The 22,097-nt window shown below is 47.2% G+C and overlaps 3 protein-coding genes across 5 annotated transcripts in view; 1 reads left to right on the top strand and 2 right to left on the bottom strand.

Annotated features, from left to right (window-relative positions):
• Positions 1-5,622, bottom strand: part of ANKRD66 (ankyrin repeat domain 66) — a 12,060-nt gene extending 6,438 nt beyond the window's left edge. The window contains exons 1-3 of one of the 2 annotated variants that reach the window (XM_075086660.1): positions 5,526-5,622; positions 2,545-2,705; positions 933-1,161 (exon numbers count right to left, since the gene is read on the bottom strand). In XM_075086660.1, coding sequence (XP_074942761.1) covers positions 933-1,161; positions 2,545-2,683 — 368 coding nt within the window. In that variant the 5' untranslated portion in view covers positions 2,684-2,705; positions 5,526-5,622. Of the gene's footprint in view, positions 1-932; positions 1,162-2,544; positions 2,922-5,525 lie in introns of those variants that run through there. The other variant, XM_075086659.1, reaches the window with a different exon arrangement.
• PLA2G7 (phospholipase A2 group VII) lies at positions 5,017-22,097 on the top strand. Of its 2 annotated transcripts, none has more exons than XM_075086655.1 (11): positions 5,017-5,293; positions 12,480-12,604; positions 14,866-15,016; positions 15,661-15,754; positions 16,306-16,374; positions 16,844-16,991; positions 18,468-18,581; positions 18,869-18,960; positions 19,385-19,558; positions 20,216-20,364; positions 20,728-22,097. In XM_075086655.1, exons 1-11 carry the CDS (start codon positions 5,032-5,034, stop codon positions 20,829-20,831), a joined length of 1,482 nt encoding a protein of 493 aa, XP_074942756.1. In that variant the 5' UTR covers positions 5,017-5,031; the 3' UTR covers positions 20,832-22,097. The 2 variants fall into 2 exon arrangements, with proteins under 2 accessions (XP_074942756.1, XP_074942757.1); XM_075086656.1 differs by lacking the exon at positions 5,017-5,293 and adding an exon at positions 11,515-11,851.
• Positions 9,680-11,304, bottom strand: IMP3 (IMP U3 small nucleolar ribonucleoprotein 3). The gene has a single exon (XM_075086658.1). It carries the CDS (start codon positions 11,196-11,198, stop codon positions 10,641-10,643), a length of 558 nt encoding a protein of 185 aa, XP_074942759.1. The 5' UTR covers positions 11,199-11,304; the 3' UTR covers positions 9,680-10,640.

Below are 22,097 nucleotides of genomic sequence, written 5' to 3'. Positions count from 1 at the left end.
TTGAGAATGTGGCAGCGGTAAAAGAGATGCCAGTTAAGGACTATGGTGGGACTAAAAATTCACAGAAAAACCCAGGGGAGGGAAAGCCTTTGGCTGCTCTCAGCATCTCAGGGTCCAGCACATGCATGTTTCACAAGCGATGTATTTAAATACCAGGTAGCGTGTGGGACTACAATTTGCACTGAACAAGCTGATTAGCCTCTGTCCCGCTGCTTTAGAGAGATGCAGGTATGGGACACAGCTCAGACCTCTGGAGGACAGCATCCTGATCCAGGGAAACAGCTTTGCAAGGATGAAAATATCCATGAGCCAAATCAGTGGCTGAAAAAGAGGAACGGTAATTGGGAACCATTTAAAAACACTACTTGTTGCATGTGGCGCCACAGTGATAACCATTAACAGTTAAGACAATAAGGAGTTTTCCAAAACTTGGAAGTAATATGTGGCCGTCCTTTTAAAAGATCAAGTGGTATCACATTCGATAACTTTGTAAAAAAAAGGGTGGCTCTGTTCTTTATTACAAGAACAGCCAAATGATATACATACACTAACATCAACGGCTGAAGAGCCCTTCATTCTTAAACAACTGAACCTGTGTATTCAGTATTCTTGCTTTCATTTCCATTGCTTAATAATCACTCTGTAATATCCTTAAAAAAACAATGATGTCATGAAGTGGTAACAATTTTGAAAACGTACCCAGACAGACCAGAGAAGGCAGCAGAATAAATTAATGTCTTCCCAATGGCTTCCCTGTGACAAAGACCCAGATTTGCTTATCTATGACTTCTGCTTGATGGCTTTAGTAGGCTTTAAGTGGAAAGATAAGTAGCACACTCATGTTCATTCTGGTCCTCTATATAGCAGTCAATTTAATTTTCACGGCTGGAGCCCCATCAGCTGCCGCAGTGGGACCAGCCATCGCTACTCACGTTTCTAAGAACCTGGAGCAGTCTTGGTGACCGTAGATTTCCGCAAGTCTCTTGGGAGTGTCGCCAAAGAGGTCGGCCGCGTCCATGGCAGCATGCAGGGAATGAAGGGTGCGAAGCACCCCCAGCCTCCCCGACTCGGCAGCAAAGTGAGCCGGAGTCCAGCCCACGTCGCTCCGTAGGCAATGCCGGGCACCATGATCCACGAGGAGCCTGACCAGATCTGATTGCCCTTGTGTTGGGCAGCAAAACAGGGAAAGAAGATGCACCTGCATTAGACTTTATGCCTTCAGGGTGCAGAAGATGGTCACACACAACTGATCATAATTCCCTCAGTCATGTAACTATCAATTTTGCCCACGACCTGGCCATTTGATTTATCAAATAAATGATACTCATTAGAAAATGCTGATTTTTTTTTTCCAAACCAGACTGCTTCCAGAAGCATTTTTACAACAAAACCAACAACAAAATCAAAAAGCTTTCTACTAGTTTCTGAACAGCACATCTCAATTAGTCATTGACGAATTGGCTATTGACTATTTGATTGTTTCATTTTGGTTTTTAGTTCAATACAAAATAAAACTTAAATATAAAAAAAATGGAAGACCTGTGAACAGCTTTACTAAAACAAAGGTTTCTTTGACAGGAGATAGATAAATTACTTGTTTTCATCCACCTTCATATTCTTCTAACTTGTGGAATTAGTTCAAGAAGCAAAAAATGTTCTTTGTAACCCACTGCACACTGCCTTGACTGAGCTAGATCGTTCCCAATGGCACCTAGGCCGTGCCAGTCTCTCATCATCATTTTCCTAAATAGCTCAGTTCCCTTTGCTGCTGCCCAAATGAGTAATAATCCCTCAGGGCGAAACTGAAACATGGTGCCAAGTGCAAACCAGCAAATCACATACTTGGTTTCTGAGCAAAGACAGATGCCATGACGTGACATCCCAACATGTAACGAACACCCTAGCAGGGACGGGTGCAGGTCCAGTTTCCCATTTTACACTGTGTACAGATATACATTAGATATCATTGCATTCATCCCTTTTCTGGGCCGCGAAGGGATATTTGACTTTAACAGACTCTTCTGATGGTGAAGGACCAAATGGGAGCTGCAAACAACTCTGTCCCTGTGTTGTTCATTCGATCCGGTGGGTTAAAGGGAGGGCAATGTAAAACACACTGTAATTATTTTGTTCTATTGGGTTTGATAAATACCTGGTATAAATACAGTGGGTTTGACCTTCTGCTCATTCATGCAGGTGTACATGAGAAATAACTCCTCTCCGCTGTATGAAGTCACCTCTTAGAAAAGTAAGGTGGGGACAAGCAGACATGCTATATGTACATATCATGTAAATTGTAAATTTTCATGTGACAGGGAAAAAGCTAAAAAATCACTTTGATGGTAAACCCATGAATTATTTTGGAGGCAAAGTTCCCATTCAAATTGGTATTTTTTGCTTTTTTGCTCATTGAGAACAAAATGATCAGATACAAGCTGTGACTATTGCCAGAATTAGTTGCCATCATAGCAAAATGTAATCACAATCAGCATCATCTTTTAAGACACCATTTCGCAGAGGTAATGGAGCAGGGGGTGCCCTTACCTTTTGCAGCAGCCCAGTGCAGTGGGGTCCTGTCATGCCAGTCAACATCCTTGTGATTTGGGTCACAGCGCCCTGTCCTCAAAATCTCATCCACCAGGTCGTAGTCCCCCAAAGCCACGGCTTCATGGAGCTCTGTCATGCTGCACACTTCAGAAACGTGCCTGGTAAAAGACCTATGGTAGTTTAGTGGGTGTTCACTGACGTATCAGCTCCTCTCACCAGCAATTTTAACAGATCGAGCAGCATCTGGATTAGAAACGAGACATGCACTGTGAGAAACCAGGATTTATCCAAAAATAAGGAAAAAGGAATGAGAAGGAAAAACCCCTAGAATTTATCTTCAAACCAGTGATCACAGACTGATTGTGACGTTTGGTCTGCAGTCATGGAAATCTGGAGCAAAGTACAGTCCTTTATTTAAAGGATTTGTAGATAAAACCACGTTGCATTTCTCAAGGATGTTGCTAACCAACAGCCAGCTCGGGCCAAACATTTACCATGGGTCTGTTGGTACTCACTTGCCATGGAAACTGGCTCCTCCCTTGCCAATGCTGCCGATCCACTATCGGTAGCGTTTTATTGCAATGAAAAAAATGACTGTGTAAGTATTTTCTGATGTTCCTTCGTGCAAATAATCAAGCTATGGCACGCTGCTTAAAAATCTTGTCTCCATAGCCGCACTTTGCACTTTCCAGTCCCATACAACAGACCCCCATCAAGAAATGCAAGGAGACCTTCAGCCCCTGCAAGGCTGTGAATTTCAATAATTATATCTGTGCTAGGGGATATTCCCTAGCTGCATTGCTGTCAGGGAATTTAAGCAGCTTGCAAGGATCACTACACCGCCCCATCATCCTGAGGATGGAAACACTGCAATATTTTTTCCAGTCTGGCCAAACCAATGGGGAGAAAACTCTTACATTCCCATATCAACAGCTGGTCTTGAGCTAATTAGTCCAGTCACCCTCATAAACCACAAGAGTTTTAGGAATTTGCTCTAGCTTTTGCTTTGGATTTACTTCATAGGGTAATTTTTACGGACTGAAAAGAGTGATTTCCATGTTCAGCATGTTCAAAGGACCAACACTGGAGCTTGCAGAGGCTGATGTGAGGGAAGGTTTGCCACCCTAGGGGCTATTTCCCTGCTCTCAGCTCCCATAAACATCCCAACCACATCTGAAGCCCAGGCTGGAAGGACACACCACCACCTCTACTCTGCTTTCTTGTAAGAAAAAGATGAGATACAAAGGCCAGAGGGAATCACAGTCTGCTTCAGCAGGTCCCCTGACTTTGGTGGTTGGACTGTGTAAACCAGAATGAAGAGAAAGGCCCATACATAACTTCTAATGTGTTTGACTCCTGCACATCTGGGAATATCTGAATATATTAAAAAATGTAATAAATTTTGAAGCTCCTCAGTGGGCCACAAAATTATCATTGGCTTTGGCATGCCTCTGTTACTTTAAGCACTCATGCACCGCCTCCTCCTCATTGCTTCTCACTGACCTTAAAGAACCTGTTCCTTTCGATTAAACAGAGGTCTTCAGAGTTGTCCTCCAAGAACTTCAGCATTAAATCTATCCTGAAAATGTTACACTCTAATGCATTCAGCCTGTCACTGAAATGACTGCTGGACAAAAGTACAGGAAAAAGATTTTGGACCTTTTCATATAACTTTCTTAGTCTTTTCCAAGGAAATTTCAACAAAATTCAAAGTTTAAAAATATAGCTTTAATTTCAAGCACTTTTGTGCTCTGCTAGCTTCAGATCATATCCACACACGTACATGCAAAGGGAGAGGAAGAGAAGCCAGTGACCCCACCCCAGGAGCTCACCAGCTCTCCAGGGAGCCAGTCCATGGGTGCAGCTTTATAAGCAATTTAGGCCAAGCCAAATTTTACCCTCCCTCCCTCCCCTGCTCCCCTTTGCTAGCCTTGGAGCTCAAATGGCTGCTTCGTCAGCTGGATCAACCTGTTGGTCTCTCAGAAAAACAATCTTTTATTACTGGTGCCGGTTTTAGGGTTAATTCCCTGAACTCAGTGTTATCAGGGGGGCAAAGGCTGGGGCTGTGCAAAGCGGGGGTGGGTGCAGATCCACCCGGTCAGTAGCGCTTGATCCACCTTAAACTGCTCCAGAAGTTGCACCCCAAAGTGAGACCAGCTTCCCCAGGGTGTCGTTATCCCCTTCTCACAAGGCCAGGAAAAAAAAAAAAAAATTTGGATTTTTATGGCGGGACCTTGAGCCCAAGGTCTTTCCCCCTCGCCCAGCTGTCAGCGTTGCCGCTCCTCCGCGGGATGCCGCAGCCGGGACGGCGGGATTTTCTCGCAGGGATCCCGGTGCTTGATCCGGCCGCGCCGCGGGGAAAGCCAGGAATTCACAGCCACACGCAAACCAAGCCCCAGTATAAACCTGTCCCTGCCGTGCAAAGGCACAGCTCGGCATCTGAGCGACCGCGGGGTCCTCTGGGGCGTGCACTGCTTTTTGGGGATGGCTCCGTGCCAGCAACTCGTTTTCCAGGCCCGGGCAAAATCTCTCCCGGAAAGATTGTCTCGTCTGAAAACTAAGGCAAAGTTTGGTCCCTCCCCTTCGGGGAGAGCCCGGCAGCCGGTCTGCCTGCGAGAGAGACGTCCTCCTGCGGCAGCAGCCGCCTCTCGCCTGGCTCCGGAGGGCCGTGGGTGGCTGGAGGGTCCATCTTCCTCCTCCGGCCAGCGGGACGGGAGCAGAGGGCGGCTGGGACACTGCCCACCAGGTACGTGGAGCACCCGGTGCTGCTGAAGGGTGGGGGGAAAAGGGTCTGGGGAGAGCACGGGGAGGAGTAACGGTGACGCGAGGGGGATTTTAAGGAGCTGGGTAGTTTCTGCGCAGCCCCTCGCGCAGCTTGTCGGTGCTCCCGCTCCCTGGCTTCAGCCTGCCCTTCCCGAAGCCTGTCCCTAATCCCCGTGGGCTCACGCGCCTCCGCTTCCTCCCCTCCAGCCCCTTACCTAGCCCCAAATCCCCGCGCGTCCCTGTGGAGGGGTGGGATTCGCTCTGGGTAAGCTGCAGCGGGGATACGGTGGGGATGCCCCCTTCCCCGCTGCACGTACGGCCAGCATTCAGGGAAAAGGTGAATTGAGTTTTCCTGCGGGGAAAAGTAACCCCCCCTCCTGACACAGACGTGCCCAGCGTGGGGATGGGAAGCAGCAGTCCCAGGCTGCAGCAGGGGAAACTCAGACTAAATGGAAGGGGAAAAAAAAATTCACAGCGAGGGTGATTAAGCTCTGCTTCAGTCATCCAGCACTGAGACATGCAAAACTGAGGCAGCCCCATGTGTGCCCTGCTTTGAGCAGTGGGGTTTGGACTAGGTGACCTCCAGCGGTCCTTCCCAAACTAAATTCTTCTGGGGGGCTGAGAGGGACACAGAGCAGGAGGTTTCGGGTGCTCTGCCAGCACGGCATTCATCTCCCCCAAACCCAGCACCTGCGAGGTGGGCGCCTGCGTGGGACCCTGCGCTGCTGTCAAAGCCAGTGAGGGGATAGGTGTGTTTTTAGGATGCGGTTCTCCCTGGTGTTTTAAGCCCAATGAGCTCCGATATAGGTGACAAGGCAGTGGACTGTAACATTAGTCAGATGAACACACCAGGACAGCCTGCCTGTACTTTACCCCATGACACAACCATATGAGCCTCTCCAGGAGCAGCAGGTAGTGGCTCTTCAGGGTAGGAACCGAGGGCGGCAATGCCATCCGGACTTGCACTTCCCAACCCCGCTGACGTGATTTACAGCAGCCGAGAAGCTGCTGTGACTTACTGCTGAGGACATGTGGGATCCTCTAATGGGCAGCTCTAGGAGGGACTGGACATGCTCAAATCGCCATCTCTGGCTGCCGTTACTGGTTGGCCTCCCCTTTTTCTCTGCCTGCTGGAAGTGAAACGTTTTTCTTTTCAAAATCAGCTAACATTAGGGCAGAAAGGACCTTTCTGCAGTGCAGTCATGCTTGCAGAGAAGTGCGAGGGGATGTTCTGGCTGGGGGAGGCATGCTTGGATTTAGCCCTTGGATCCAGAAGCTCCACGGTTTATGGGAAAAATGAACCCAGGTGCCTCCTCCTCCTGACTCCAAAGCTGCTGCCTGCCATTTCTACCTGACATCCCCACATCCCAAGTCCTGCTTCAGGCCCCAACCAGCGAGCAAAGGGTGAGAAGAGTTGCTTCAGTGCCTAAAATGGGGCATTTAAGAGCCAGGACCAGAACTAGGGCTCTCAGGTAAATGCTGTCATAATGCTTAGGGGTGCTTTTTCTCCCAAGACTCAGTGAATGTTGAAATGTTTTGGTATCTGGGGTAGGGACCAAGGTGATCCAATGCCCTGGTGATGAGAACTAGCTCTTTGGTTCAGCCTCAGGTGGCAAATCAGGCAGGGGATGTACTTGGATTACTAGGAGCTCAGGAAGGGGACAGTGACACCTCCATCCACTGGGGAATATCTCACCAGGGAGTGCTACCGAGAGAAGCATGTGGAAGCGCCCTGAGATGTGCCTGGGAGGCCCTATCCTAACCCAGGGTAAAGGAACGTCACCTGAAAGGCTGGGAATCGCCCAGCTCCACCTTTGCTTCTCTCATTCTCCACTTCCCATCTTGAGAAGGGGGATGTACCATCCTTCCCCAGCCTCGCATGCTGTCTGTGCTTATGGTGATATGCTATCTTCAAATTACTGAGATCAGCACCACCTCTGAACTAAGCCACACCAACATGTTGGATGGATGCAGCCTTTAAAATGTACAGTATGCTTGTTTACTGGAAAAAAAAAGTGGCTCAGATCAGTGGAGAAATACACATTTGCATGTCAGTGACAGCTTCAGCCATTTACACTCTGTAGCACAAAAGGCGTCAGTGTGAAGAACTCTTTCCTTCAGCTCCCCCACGTTCCCCAGGCTCAGCTCCCCCGCTTTGGCAGCCTTCAAATGAAGGACAAGCCAAGGTCGGGGGGGAAAAAAGAGGAAAAAAAAAAAAAGGGGGGGGGAACCCTAAAACCATAGGCTGCTGCCCACTACCCAAGATTTCCTGCGTGGGAACTGCTTGTCCTTTGCTCTGATGGCTCTCACACTGCCCAGATGCCCCTGCAGCCCCCTCCCTTGCTGGAGAAGCTGGCACGTTCCCAGCCCCCAGCTGCTGGGGTGGATACTCGGGGAAGCAACAGACATCAGGTTTTGTCAGGCATGGGGACAGGTCGCCCCAACACCAGCACCCCATCCTCTGTCCTCCTCACCAGTAACTTCCCACAAGCTTCATGGAGATGCTGAGCAGCCTGAGGAACAGCAAACCCACTTCAGGTGTTGGGAAGAAGCACAGCAACAGCCACAATGCTGTCCTGCCGCTCTCATGCATAAGCTCTCCCACGGCAAGCCTCTGGAACACCGGAGGGGAGGCTTTGCAGGATCTGGCCCAAAAAAAGCACAATGCTGGATCACCTCCTTGTGCCAGCTCACGCTGACCCACGGAAGCCAGCTCCCGTTTATACTGATGTGGATCCAGCCTTGGGATTTAAAAAAATCCTCCGTGTTTATCCAAGTGCCAGGAAAGGCTGTCGGAGATGCTTCCTGTGCCCTTTCAATTCCCGGCTCCAGGGCCACTGTGGGAACCGCCCAGCCACAGACACAGCACGTCGGCTCTGGCAAACTCAAACCTACAAACTCAAGGCAAAAACCACCATTAAACACGAGGAAGCCATCATCTGTCTGATTGCATAAGCAAGCGAGAACATGGGCATGCTGCCGTCAGATGTAACTTCCATTTGCGTAGAGACGATGCTGTTTATCACACTTGAAGTGGACCCAGCGCTCCTCCAAAGGGAGTGTGGGCTCCAGCCATGAAAAATTTAGGAGCAGGACACTCATCTGAGGTCTCAGCTACAATAAAACCTGCAGGGCCAGAGACTTCCAGACTTAAGCCACACATACAGACATATAAAGACACAACCTGATGCATTTCTTAAAAAGCACGTAAGGGTTTGATTTCCAGTACTGCAGGAGGAGAGTGGTGGTGATGGATGATGTTGTCCCACAGCACCTGTAGGGAAATCAATTAGCTACCATAGCCATGACAGCCTACAGGTTTTTGGGCTGTTTCTCTTCTGCTGCAGGAGATGCTGAAGGTGCACAGGTGAATGATGAAAAGTTGGTTTAGGACAAAAAGAACAATGCCCTCCCCACTCCTCCCATCCACACTGGAGGTTCGAGGATTCCTCTTCTTCTGTTCCTTCGAGGGCTGGACAAACTGGGCAGAGCAGTTTAGCATCCGAGAAGTAAAATGTGCTGCGCAGGGCACGTCACTGTGCTGTTATTTAAATTCCCCCAGAAGAGTAACACACAGCGAGTGCAGTGTTTTTACCTGCACCTGACTTAGGCACCTTCTGAATTTCCCAATAATGACCTTGTTCTAGACGAAAGCTGGAAAGGTGTTTAAGAAAAATCACATTTCAGGTGTAAACTGTCTTTTCAGTTTGTATTTCTTACCATAAGCAAATTACATGCCCCAGGAAGAAGGTTTTTAAGGTGTAACACGTGATATTTTACTGAGAGAAATTCAAGTATAACAGGAGTAGTTCATAGGATAAATAAGGGTGTTTCCTACCTCATCTGTGTCATTTTCTCAGTACCTATTATGGCTTTAAAAGTTAATGCTCTGCTTAGTACATTTGGCTTATGAGACTGGCAGGAATTTTAACACTTAGTTTGAATTTTAAAAAACAGCCATAATATTTGATGACAGTTTCTGGTCCTGATTCGGTAACCTCAAAACACCCCTCATATAAACACCCTTCCTGTTCAGGAAAGCCACACTAACACATCGAGACGCAGAGCAGTGGCTGCAGCTGAACCCCAGCCCTTTGGCCAGTCACAGCTCTGCTCCTAAACCTACTGCCAAATCCTTTCATAACCCTGGGTAAGGGAAAGGAAGCATTTCTAGCAAAATATTCTTTTAGTAATAGCCTTGTAGTTATAAAATAAAAAAAAGTTGTTACACAAAAAAGTTATATAAAAGAAGTTGCAAAAAAGCCAAGTTCTGCAGGATGAAGAACAGGCCGTACTGGAATATTTGAAAATCAGAAGAAACTCTCAGAGGAACTACATCATAAAATAGCACACACATTCCATCAGCAACTTAAAGCAACTGTTTTATTTTTGCTTTTCTGCTCTTTATTCCAAAGAGGAATAAAGCTCCCCACAGCTTCAGAAGGCCTGAGGCTCCCCTCAGGTACTGATTTTATTTCGGCTTATGTGCTAAATGCAAAAGTTCTCCCCAGCTTTGCACTTATGGTTAGGACAGCTTTTGCTCCAACACCTCCCCACTTGGATCCTGCTCTGTAAATGATGCCTAATTGTCAGCCGGAGCCCCACACGGCAAAGATACCAAACTCAGCGTATCAAACTTCCCTTTATGACTTCACATGAAAATAAAGTTGGCTTTTTTTAAATTCCGTTTTTGGACAAAACTTTTACAGTTCCAGAAATGCAGTACTTGGCCTCCTTGTTTACTGCTGACCCCAAACAACCTCCACGTTTCCGCCACATACATGTTCTTCAGTATCAAGAGAAACCCCTTCCAGAAGCAGCTCCTCCGGTTACTGCGTGGCCATCAGCTGAAGGAGGAACGGGCAGCGCAATCTCTTAGAAAAGCAGCAGTGAAGCTGCCAAACAGTCCTAAAACAGGCTCGGCCTGGTTTAAAACCCCTTCCTGCAGCTGTTGTTAGCAGCCAAGCACTTAAACCCGACTGCGTCCTCTCCCTGCGATCAGGCGGAGACCTTTCAAAGCACTCTGGCTCTATGGAATGTGAGTACGATGGAGGTGGGCTATCGGATGCTTCCTCAGAGCGATGGATGTGGAAGGGACGTTTCTCCGTGCAGAGATGCACGGAGCCGTTGGCTGCGAAGGGCAGCCAGGAGCAGAGCAATACGTTACTAGAAGTGGGTACGTTTCCTCCTTGCTCCCCTTTCAGGTGTGTTTGTGGGGGTAAGTATCAGGCGGCGGCAGCGCTGTGGTTCTGCTGGTGCGTGTTTATTGCCACGCGTGTCCCGAGGGCCGAGCAGGAGCGGGCGGCGGAGGCCGGGCAGGCCGCGCGTCCCTAGGCGGCCAGGTCGAAGTCGTCGCGCTCCTGGTTGTAGTCGAGCACTTTCTGTCGGAGGCGAGAGGCGTCCACCCAGGTGATGAAGTCCTCCATGGCGCGGGGGATGAGGAGAGCGGGGTCGGTCACCACCTCGGGCCCCACGCGGACGTGTCCCTGTTCCACGAAGGTGACGGCGTGGCGCATGTTCTGCGCCATCCGCAGCTTCAACAGCAGGCAGGGCAGGCGGCGCCGGCAGAAGGCGGCGGCCGAGAGGCTCTCGCAGACGGCCAGCGACCGCCGGCAGCTCACCAGCCCCAGCCCGTACAGCTTCTCCAGCAGCGCGGCGGCGCAGCGGGCGCGGAAGGCGGCGCTGGCCGGGCCCAGGTCGCGGAGGCGGCGGGCTAAGGCGCGGACGGTGCGGGCCAGCGCCTTGTACTGCACGTAGTCCTCCCGCCGACCCAGCCGGTAACGCCGCAGCGCCTTCACCTCGGCCAGGTTCCCCGCCGCCGCCTCCCAGCTCACCAGCTCCAGGCGCCGCAGCAGCTTTTGCTCGTGGTACTTCAGCTTCCGCACCATTTTGGAAGAGGAGGGGGATACACGGCGGCTCCGGCCTGCCGGCAACGACGGCCCTTTCCGGGGAGGAGCGAGCCCGCTCCGGCCCGCCCCGCCGCTTCCCCGGCTGAGGGCGGGAGGGAGGCGGTCCCGGCCGGCTGAGGGAGGCAGGGCGGGAGGCGGTCCCGGCCGGCTGAGGGAGGCAGGGCGGGAGGCGGTCCCGGCCGGCTGAGGGAGGCAGGGCGGGAGGCGGTCCCGGCCGGCTGAGGGAGGCAGGGCGGGAGGCGGTCCCGGCCGGCTGAGGGAGGCAGGGCGGGAGGCGGTCCCGGCCGGCTGAGGGAGGCAGGGCGGGAGGCGGTCCCGGCCGCCTGAGGGGAGGAGGCAGCCCCCCCCCGGTGCGGCTACCCCCGCCGCCTGCCCCCGGAGCCTGCCCATCGTGACTGGGCGGCTGCGGCAGGAGCCGACCCGCCGAGCTTCTCCTGCTGTTTTTGAGATGGCGCCGGGTCTCTTCCAGGCTGTGCCGCGAGGGGAAAACATGGCAGATCAAACCCAGGGCGGCCGCCGGAGCGAGGGGCTGGGGGTGCTGCTCACGCCCGCTGCCTAGGCTGGGATGCGGCTGCTGCCCCCGGCGCTGCGCTGGTCCCCCGGGCGAGCCTGCCTCCGAGGTGTGCCCCCAGGTACGGCTGACCTTCCCAACACCCCCTCCTGCAGGGGCAGCCCTGCCTCTTCTCCCCAGGGATCAAATCCGGGCGTTGTCATTCCTCTTGGAAAAATGGCAGCAGCCTTGGCTTCCCTCCGTGACATCCTTCTCCCCTGGATGCATAGGCCGGGTTTGTTTACCGAGGAGCTGCAAAAACTTCCCTCTCCGCCGTTCCTGCGAGGAGGAGCGGCACTAGGTCGTTGCCTGGCGGGGAGGGAACTGCCTTCGCATCCGAAACTCGCCGCTCTTGTGCTTCCCTGCTTGGGCCCAAGAAGCGAGACTGCTGCTGCTCTGCACCGCAGCACCTCGACCTCCCCAGTGCCACCTCGGCATCCCCGGGCAAACGTTTCCTCCCTGCCCTTCTGCACGGTGTTACCTGATCCTTGGGATTCAGGATACTCTGCTTCAAGGAAATTCCCCAATAGAGCAGGTCAGGTTGGTGACTCGGGATTCCAGATCTCTGATTCTCTTAGGCAGATTCTTGTATCAGCTCAACCTTGAATTTCCTACTTCTGGATCATCAACATGCTGAATTTTTTTCTGGGTACGTGATCTGGTCACACAGGCCATGGTAGCCCCTTGATTTGCCTTGTGTTTTTCCCCAGGTTTGTGGGTGAAGGCACCAATGGAAACGGGGAGCAGCAGCACTGAGAAGTTTTATAGGATCCCCAAAGGAAAGGGGCCACACTCAGTTGGATGTACAGACCTGATGACAGAAAATGCGGTTGAGGTAAAGTTCTGGGTTCTCCCTCCTTTAGATTTAAGCCACAATGTTAGTGAAACAATTTGCTGTAGTTTTACAGATGAATCAAACAGAAAGTCTTGTCTGTGTGCAGGGGTGCTCCGTGGCTGACACTCACAGCTGGGCTTTCTCTCCCCTCTGTTCCAATGTAGGATGTGTGCTGGGCACAATGTGTACTGGGCACAATTCAGGAGATATCAGGTGTCTCCAGGAATTGGTTCAATTTACCAGATGGATGTAACCTGCAAGTCTGCCCCATGGCTCCTTCCTCCTAATATCCTTACCTTCCTGATTGCACTCCGCAAGATACTGCAGAGAAACTGTCCTCCTGGGACCCCCGGGGTTCCTGCCACCCACCCACCGCTCCCTTCTGTGTTGGGCTCCTGGGGGGACTCCACACGCAGTCTCCGTGACAGTAGCTGTTCTCATCACAAAGATCCTGATGGGATTTGGCAGGGTTGGGTGATGAGGGTATGTCATGTTTCAGCTGCAGCGTTAAAGCATGAGATGTCTTCTCAAAATTTTTTCTATCTGAAAAAAAACAGGATGTCATTTCTGCAAGTGGTTAGTTCAGATAGAAGCCACGGTAAGAAGATGGGGACAGTAAATAGCCAGATAATGAGCTCTTTTATGGGTTTCCATTTCAATCCTCTTGCTTTTTAATTTTCCTGTGGGAATACACCTGCATTTACAGTGTGGTTTTAGTCCTCAGACTAGCCACGTTCATAGTGGTTATTTATATGTTTTCCTTTACTGAGCTTACTTGTTTTAGCGCAAAGAAGCGATTAGTTTCTCTTTGCAATCAGCCCACGTGTTTTTCTTAGATAAGCAATCTGTATAATTACAGTTGTCTCAGTCATAGACAATGAACCCGTTTCCCCTTCTGTTAAGCAGTTAGTCACCCAGGGAAGTTCAGTGGGTCTGTTCTGGGATCAAATTAATACCACTTCCAGCATGGATGAAGTTTGATTTCTCCCTTAAAAGCCTTTGTGTCAAAGGTTGATTTAAATTTGATTAATAAATAGAAACAAACTTAATTAAACAAGCTTTTTGTATGAAACCGATAAATTAGTGTTCAAGAAACTAGACTTTATTCCAAAGTTATTCTTCTTGGCCCCAGACTTAACTTGTTAAAACAAAAGTTAAGCTGGAGCAAGGCAGTGAATTTGAATAGTATGTCGCAAATGCCCTTGGAAACCAGGAAGTAAGAATGCAAATTATACACTGTTCATCTGCCGGGAGGTCTGCTTTAAGGTGTGCCACTGGTACACTGCTGCTCCCTGTGTAGGGAAAATGCTGGCAAGGGGAGCATGGAGGGTCCACGTGAATATGGAAAGCTTGGGTGGTTTCCTCGAAGACCTGGAGTACAGAGAGTAGAAGAAGATTCAAAATGGTGGTAAGAAATGGAGGCAGATAAAACACAGGTTGACAAAATTGTGTTTAGAAAGATGGGCCACTACAGACTGGTAAACGTCGTGATGACAAGGGAGAACACTATATTGCAGTCCTTCGCTGTGTAGCTGCCCAAGAGCTTTACTGACAGCCTTTTGCTCAGGTTAGCCAGGAACGCTATAGCCGTGCTGAGACCATGTCCCTGACTCTACCCGCATCTCCGCTGCCGGACCGCACCTCCAGAAACTAGTCTTAGGGTACAATTTGTCTTGCTAACCCCGTGGAAAAATATACTTCTAGGAGGGTCCTATTTTCCTCCCAGTTTAGCAAGCTGAAATGGGTCAGTAACAGATCCATGAGGCTCACTGGTGCAAAGCAAGCAATGACAGCTCCCTGCTGGAAGGGTGAAGGGCACACAATCACCCCTGTTAAATGCATCAAACTGCACCTTCGTACCATTCCTTGAAGGGAGGCATAGTGAGGAAGACAGAAGAAAATATCCAGCAAGATCCAGAAATGAATAGAGCAAATAGGTAGTGAGTGTTTGTAATGATTAACTTAATTAAATGGAGCATTTTTAATTAGCCATAGGCTAACCTCGAGAACACAATGTGTACCTCTACCTAGATGCCAACTGCCACGCTACCTCAAATTCATTGCAGGGACAAAACGATGGTGGCATAGGATTGGCATCAAAGCCCATATAGGATAACAATTTTCTCGTGAGATTCCCTTAATTCTCTTGAGCTGTCGTTCTTGCATCTGAAGCCCTTCACATAAATGTTTTTATCTTCCTTTTTCTCTGCCACATATAAATAAATATCAATCTTCCTTTTTTCTTTTTCCCCTAATCCCAGGGAAGCTTCTTGCGCCTCTATTATCCATCATGCGATGCCACAGATAACGAAGAGGCACCGTGGATTCCAGACAAAGAGTACTATCAGGGCCTCTCTGACTTCCTTAATATGTACCGAGTTGTAGGAGAAAGGCTCTTCCAGTACTATGTTGGTAAGGCTGGTTTTGGTTTTATTCCTTAACAAGTGCAAGGGCATGAGCTCTGTATGCAAGCTGTTGCCTCACTGCTCTGTGAGCAGTGTGTTGTTGCTGCAGGACTGAAAAGCAGTTTCTCCTGAGGAAGTGTGTTTGTTTAGGAGGGGTTTGTGTAGCGATGCTCACTGCTGACTGTGACCCAGTTCTCAGGCAGACCCGCAGTCACTGACCGCTATGAGTAGGAGTGTCTGGGCAATTTGCTCTAGAAAGACCTTAAGTAAGCTGCACCTACGTGTCAGGATTTAAATCTCACAAGGAAATGTGTAAATACACAAAGGTCAGACAGATACTTAGGTCTGAATACCAACAAGGCTTAGATGCCTGACTATTCTTGAAAATCTGTTCTTGTAGGGTTTAAGGGGCCTTGTGCTAGGCAGTGGGTGGAAAGAGGAGAAGGAAAGTATCTTCTGCCAATATTTCTGCATATGTTTTTGGAATCAGATCCTTATTTGTCTAATGCAGTTTAAGGATGAGATTTGGTACCTTATCTTCAGATGACCACTCTGAAATCAGTAGTCACCAGACTCTTGGGATCTCTCCCACAAGAACAAATGTTTTCTCTCATTTCAGTAATAATGACGTATGCTTTGATTTTTATCTAGGTTCAGTGACCTGTCCTGCAAAGTCAAATGCTGCTTTTAAGCTGGGAGAAAAATACCCTCTCCTCATTTTTTCCCATGGACTTGGAGCTTTTCGGTAATTCTGCAGTTTTTTGACAAACTATCTTTGTTGTCTGTGGAGACAGCAGTCTCCAAGGATGGTTCTGAACAGATTTTCAGCAGGGGGGTGAGATTCCCGTGGAGTTGAAACAGATTTGAAGAACAGGCTGCTGTGTATCGGTAGGCCTCCGCTAAAATCAACAGCAGTAGATCAAGGCAGGGTTGATGTATTTGTGTTTTCCCTTGGTATTTTAGGGGGTGAGGGTATTTACCAATCCATAAGCACGTTGTAAAGATTAGCTAGTTGATTTTTGGATGGCTCTTTGAAGATGCAAAGTCTCATATGTGCTACTTTTTAAAAAACATTAGCATTTTTCCTTCTGAAGAGATAGTAAAACAGTAACAAGGTTTTGCAAACAGGCTTTGGTGACTGGTATACGAAACCCTGCTCTACTGGCTAGCAAATTTGAACAGAAGAAATACTGAATGGGGGCTAGCACATATGGAGCGCAGCCAACATTTAAAGAGCAGTGTAATTGAAACAATTACGTATGCACGTGTCTCACCAGAGTGTGGTTTTGATTGCAGGACGATCTATTCTGCTATTTGCATAGAGATGGCTTCCCAAGGCTTTATAGTGGCTGCTGTGGAGCACAGGTGCGTATGCTGGATGTTTTTGAGTTCTGATGGAAAGACATTTTCTCACATTGACTAGAATGTTATTTATTGTAAAGAACTTAATTTTTTTTTAGAAAGGAAAACTAACATATCTTCTTCAGCTCTGCCTACACCCCTTGTTCCTCTAGCTCAATTCTTATCTAAGCAAATTCCATTTGCTTAGATAAGACCTTGAATGAAAGGTCATAGGGTAGATATCATTGGTTAGTCTTCAGGCATGCTGTTTTTCTCTCTCTTATTGTTAGAACCTGGAGAATATAAAGGAGGTGAGAGTTTTGGTGGGGCTATGCATTATTTAGAAAGTCTGTCTACACTCAGTTGTGATTGCAGCAGCATTGGTTGGTAGCTGGATCTCTTGAGATAAGTGAAATCTAAAACTTCTGCTGACTTCATCATCTCCAACCAGATGGAATACATTCCCAGCAATAACCTTTTGTTGATATTACAGAGATGAATCTGCTTCAGCAACATATTACTGTAAAAAAAAGCCAGTTTCTGAACCACAGGAAGAGTCTACATCGAACATGGAGAAGGAGTGGATCTATTACAGGAAACTAAAAACTGGAGAAGAGGAGCGTAGTTTGCGCCATAAGCAGGTACTCATCCTAGGTCTGGGCTCTAGGAAGACAGGCATGAATGGCGTGTTTAGGATGAACTAGGAGGCTCTTTCCCTTTGGCCATGTCTGCAGTCTTCTGCCATGACTCAGGGGATATATAAAAACGCATCAAGTCCTATGTTCCTGAAGATGGGAGAACCAACAGCAGCTTTCTTCAGAGCATAAACTACTTCCTTAACAAAGCTTTCTCATAAAGTCACACTCTTGAGTCAGCTGTTTCTCCTCTGGTTCCACTCAACTTTCTGTTTCTTCTCTGTGTCTTCCCACTTTTGCTGCCCAGCCCAGTCTTCAAGTGACACAGAGTTGAATTCAAATGTTTGTGTAGCCTTAGGCTTGCCTCAGCTTCTGTTCCATGTTGGATAGCAAGATGAATCATGGCTGCTCTAAGGGGGTTGTTTGCTTCGTCATCTTCAACACACGCCAGTGTGGTTTATAGCAATGTAAACAATGCAGACTTCCTGATTATAAGCAGCATCCATGCTAGATATGATATGGCCATACTGACGACTTCCTCCAAGCATGGACTTGACCTTTAAAGTATGGGAATGTCTTCTTCCAGCTAATGCAAATTCAGTCAGGGTGGTGTTTCTCGTTATCTCCCTGGGCCATACAGACAGCAGTACACACATCATTTCCTGTGTGCATACAACATCCTACTTAGGAGTCTAAATATGTAATGTCTGAGCTTGCAAATAACCTCCAGAAGCCATTGCCTGCAGATTTCACTAGTAGAGAAGTTGGGAGATAGAGATTTATTTGAAATTCAGTGATGAACAGGCATCTTGCTGGCTGCCTACAGACTGCGGCTCCCAGGGATGCTACTGGTCTTTGGTTCTTTTTGAAGCTTTTCTTTTACTGACACGTCAAAGTCAAAACCACTTCTTATACTGAACAATAGAAGCCTTTATTTGCAACAGCTTCACTACACTTTTCAAAAACGTGTATATATATAAAACGAGATGGGGGTCCTTGGCCGTTTCTCATTTTGAGTTTATCCAGTGTAAAGACAACTTCAAAGCTGTTGTGCAGATGGGCAAGTCATGTAACGGCATCTGCTCATGAAAGCGAGCATGAGGAGCAGCAAGTCAGTCTTCCTTGTAGTTGTGTAACTTAAGCATTTGCACATCCCAACAACCCCTCCTCTGACTAGTGACAGGACAAAGGAGTTGAAGGTCTTTGGTGCATGTTATAGGGATAAATTCCTCTATGTGCAGAGGATCTATGTGAGAGTTTCAACTCTCTGGACCTCCAAAAGTCAGTTTTGTTGTTGGTCAGACCTCATCAGAGTTATGTTTTACAGATCCATTCTGCAGTTCAGAATAGTTTTTACCGTACCAGACACTTTGGGGAAAAAAAAATAAAATGGACTAAGTCTTGTGTCCAAAGGGCTGGCAAGCCTAGCACTTGTCTGATAATGCCTTCCACTGCTCTGCCCCAACTTCTCTTTCTCCCCAGGTGCAGCAAAGAGCACAGGAGTGTATCAAAGCTCTCAACCTCATTCTTAAAATCAATTCAGGAGAGGAAGTAACAAATGTATTAAATTCAAGCTTTGACTGGAATAGCCTAAAGGTGAGTGAAAGGCAGTGACTGCATTTTGTTAAACACCTAATAATGCTCTGGTTTCCCTCTTCCATTTCTAAACTGGTTCCTGTAAACTATTCTGAAGATCACACCATAGATCTGTGAACATATTCTCAGGTCAACCCAAGCTGGATAGATAGTAATGGAGCTGCAATGATGCTTTCCCCACTTCAGTGGGGATTCAGGATCTGAATCTAAAAAATTATTCCCTTTTTAAAAAAAAAAAAAACATTTGGGAAAGAAAGTCTCTTACAGCACCTGGATTTTTTTGACAGGATTCTGTTGATACTAGCAGAATAGCTGTGATGGGACACTCTTTTGGTGGTGCTACAGTTATTGAGAGTCTCAGCAAAGAAATAAGATTCAGGTAAGTATGCAAAACAAGGCAAGAGACATTTGGCACTTAAGAGGTCTGGAGCAGGGGACCCTACCTAAAATCCCCCAACTACTAATTCACTCTTGAAGAAAAGTTTTGTTTGGCAGTGTCTTGTTTGCTCAAGTCATGCTTCTTTCTGTGGGGATGTGGTGGAATATAATAGCTGCATCATGTTATATCATGACCCTGCAGAAGCTCCTGTGCCCAGCTGCACCTGGCAGTGGAGATCAACAAATGCAATAATGGATTAATTCTCTTCCCCAGAGTAGAAATAATTTTGAAACAAAATGATTCATTAACCTGTTTAATATCATAGAGAGTTTCTCTTTCCCATGTCTCCTGCAAATCAAAGCATGCTGAGAACTTCCATACAAAGCTTTCTGCTTCTGTGACCATCTCCAGTTGCTTTTGACAGGTGTGGCATTGCCCTCGATGCATGGATGCTTCCAGTAGGTGATGACATTTATCAAAACAACGTCCAGCAACCGCTGCTTTTTATCAACTCTGAAAAATTCCAGTGGGCTGATAATATCTTAAAGATGAAGAAGCTCGGCTCCAATGACGCAAACAAGAAAATGATCACTATCAAGTAAGTGTCCAGGATCCATCATTTCTGTGGTTGAGGATGAAGCTTTACTCTTGTTGGAGCTGTTCAAGTTACATGTAACTGCAGAAGGACAGACAGTCGCTACTTCCTCATGGCCCAGGTTTTCATTGCATGTTTAAATTAGACAGCACTACGTCCCTCACAGCGGAGGGAGAGACCTCTCTCAAAGCAGACAGTAACCCTAGGCTTAAGATACTCCAAGGTGCGCCCTCGGGGCACAAGTTTTGCCCTGGGCCTCATGCATCATCTGTGTTTGAGCACTTTAAATAGCCTTCTGTGTGCAGTTACACACTCACCTAGTGAAAGCCCTGCGTAGAGGGGAGTGCGTGGCTCTATAATCCACCTTAGACTCAGAGCAGAGAGACAGCCTGATCCTGAAGTTTTGCCAAGCCTACTCTTTATGCCGTTGCAATGATAGAGAATTACAGTAAGCATGTACAGAACTTCCTCCCTTCTGTGGTTAGGACAGAATTTACTGCTAATCGTGCATGCTCGTGAGATTAACCTGTTTTATCATCTTCTGCTAAAAAAGACAGCATAAGATGTGTGACTGTCTTGAATAAGTCTGTGCAATCCATGGTATCTTCTCATCAGCTGACTGCATCCTTATAAGCCTGTTGATCATCGTTCTCTTTGCAGGGGGTCAGTACATCAGAGCTTTCCTGACTTTACCTTTGTAAGCGGAGACATCATTGGAAGATTTTTCAAATTAAAAGGAGAAATAGATCCAAACGAAGCTATTGATATAAGCAATCATGCTTCATTAGCCTTCCTGCAGAAACATTTGAGTAAGTATCTGTTTACATCAAAGTATGAAGTTTCATACTTAATTCCTGCTAAGCTTTTTATATAACCCTTCTGTTTAGAACAAGATTGAAAGTGTGTCAGAGAAGTTCAAGTAGAAAAAACAGCAGCCAGGATCTCTTTCTAGAGGTTTGTTAATTCTTTTGTAATCTTAAGCGATTCAGAGGAAGAACGTTGCAGTTCTAATACATAAAAGCCTGGAGTGTCATTTTTCCCTCCTTAAAATATACCTGCCATACTTTGCCATTTGCTTCATCTTTCCTATCACTTACTTTTTCAGTGTAGCTGAACTAAAAGCTGACTACGTAACTCATTACCACTTGGGTTTTCTTTCCCTCATTTTATAGGTCTTAAGAAAGATTTCGATAAGTGGGATTCTCTTGTGGATGGCATAGGACCCAATGTTATTCCTGGTACCAATATTGACCTATCTCCAGCTGAACCTGAGTAAGGAACACAAAAAAGTACTGAAAATGCCATGGACACGAGGACAGTAATGTTGGCCAGACATGGCTCAGATGTGATAGCGCTGGCTACCTACACAGCTTTTGGGGTGTGGAACACAGAAAAAGAAAAAAGGCATTAGGTTACATTATTGTGAAAATGTAGAGAGGTTTTAGTTCAAATGAGTTAGTGGGATTCTCTGAAATACTGCAACAGGGTAACTTCTGCTTTATAGGCAGCTGGGGAAAAAAAAAAAAAAACAAACAGAAAAAAACCCCACTCGGTGGTAATCTAAACCCTCTTTCTGGTTTTGACTAGAAGCGAGTTTGCAGAGAGAGATTAAGCTCCAAGGAATTCAACTGAATTTCTACTTACCAGGCTTTAAGTCAGTTTGCATCCAGCAAGCCTTTTTTTGCAATGTAAGGAAAAAAAATTCTTTGTTATTAAATACTTAGTATTTCAGCTGTGCTCTGACAACAGTTAAGAGTTAAAACAGGTTTTTGCTCCTTCTAGTCAGAAGTGCCAGTGGAAGGAGGTTTTCAAAACTGTCTTATTAAAATAAGAGCCTCAGTAAAAACTACAGGAAATAGTTGAAGCTAACAGCAGAGAAAGGGGTTTGTTCAGGCACAGGACTTCTCATATGAACTTAATCCACTTACATTTAAGATCTGTGTTTACTGCCATACTTAGAGGATGTTTCCATTCCAAGAGCTGCTGAAACAGTCACTCTTGTAGCAACTGTAATTCCCCACAGGCAAAGCTCTAAGCAGCACCTCTCTTGTTAATCCCTGTATTACAGCTATCACTCAGTCATACTGTTGTAGGTGAAGTTACAGAAGAGATGTCACTTCTACCACTCTCTTTAAATATTAGTATGTAAGCATTTCTTGATCATCTTGATGTCTCTCATGGTTGTAATACTCTCCAGACACTTGTCTTTGTCCAGGTACTAGCATTGCTGTCGGTATCTGTCAGTAGAAGCAGCTGACCATGTGGTTGGCTAAAGGGAGCTCTGGTTTTTAGAGCAAAACCCTTTGAAGCTGCCCCATGGAAGGGTGACTTCTAAATGAACAAGCCTCACAAAAGGGGGACTACTTCTAACTGTAGCCTGTTTGTTTCAAAATCAGGTTACAAACAAAACAACTGAAGCAAGCAGAACAAGCAAAGTAGTTAACAGTGTAATTAAATATTTATATAATCTGTGATCTTACCATGAGATTGCAACAACATCAGACTTGTTTTTCAGAATTTAATTAAATTCCCCCCAGCCTAC

The sequence above is a fragment of the Phalacrocorax aristotelis genome, chromosome 3 (genome assembly GCF_949628215.1).
Source record: "Phalacrocorax aristotelis chromosome 3, bGulAri2.1, whole genome shotgun sequence".
Lineage (NCBI taxonomy): Eukaryota > Metazoa > Chordata > Aves > Suliformes > Phalacrocoracidae > Phalacrocorax > Phalacrocorax aristotelis.
The sequence above is the reverse complement of the archived record's forward strand: the minus strand, read 5'-3'. Positions and strand labels throughout refer to the sequence as shown.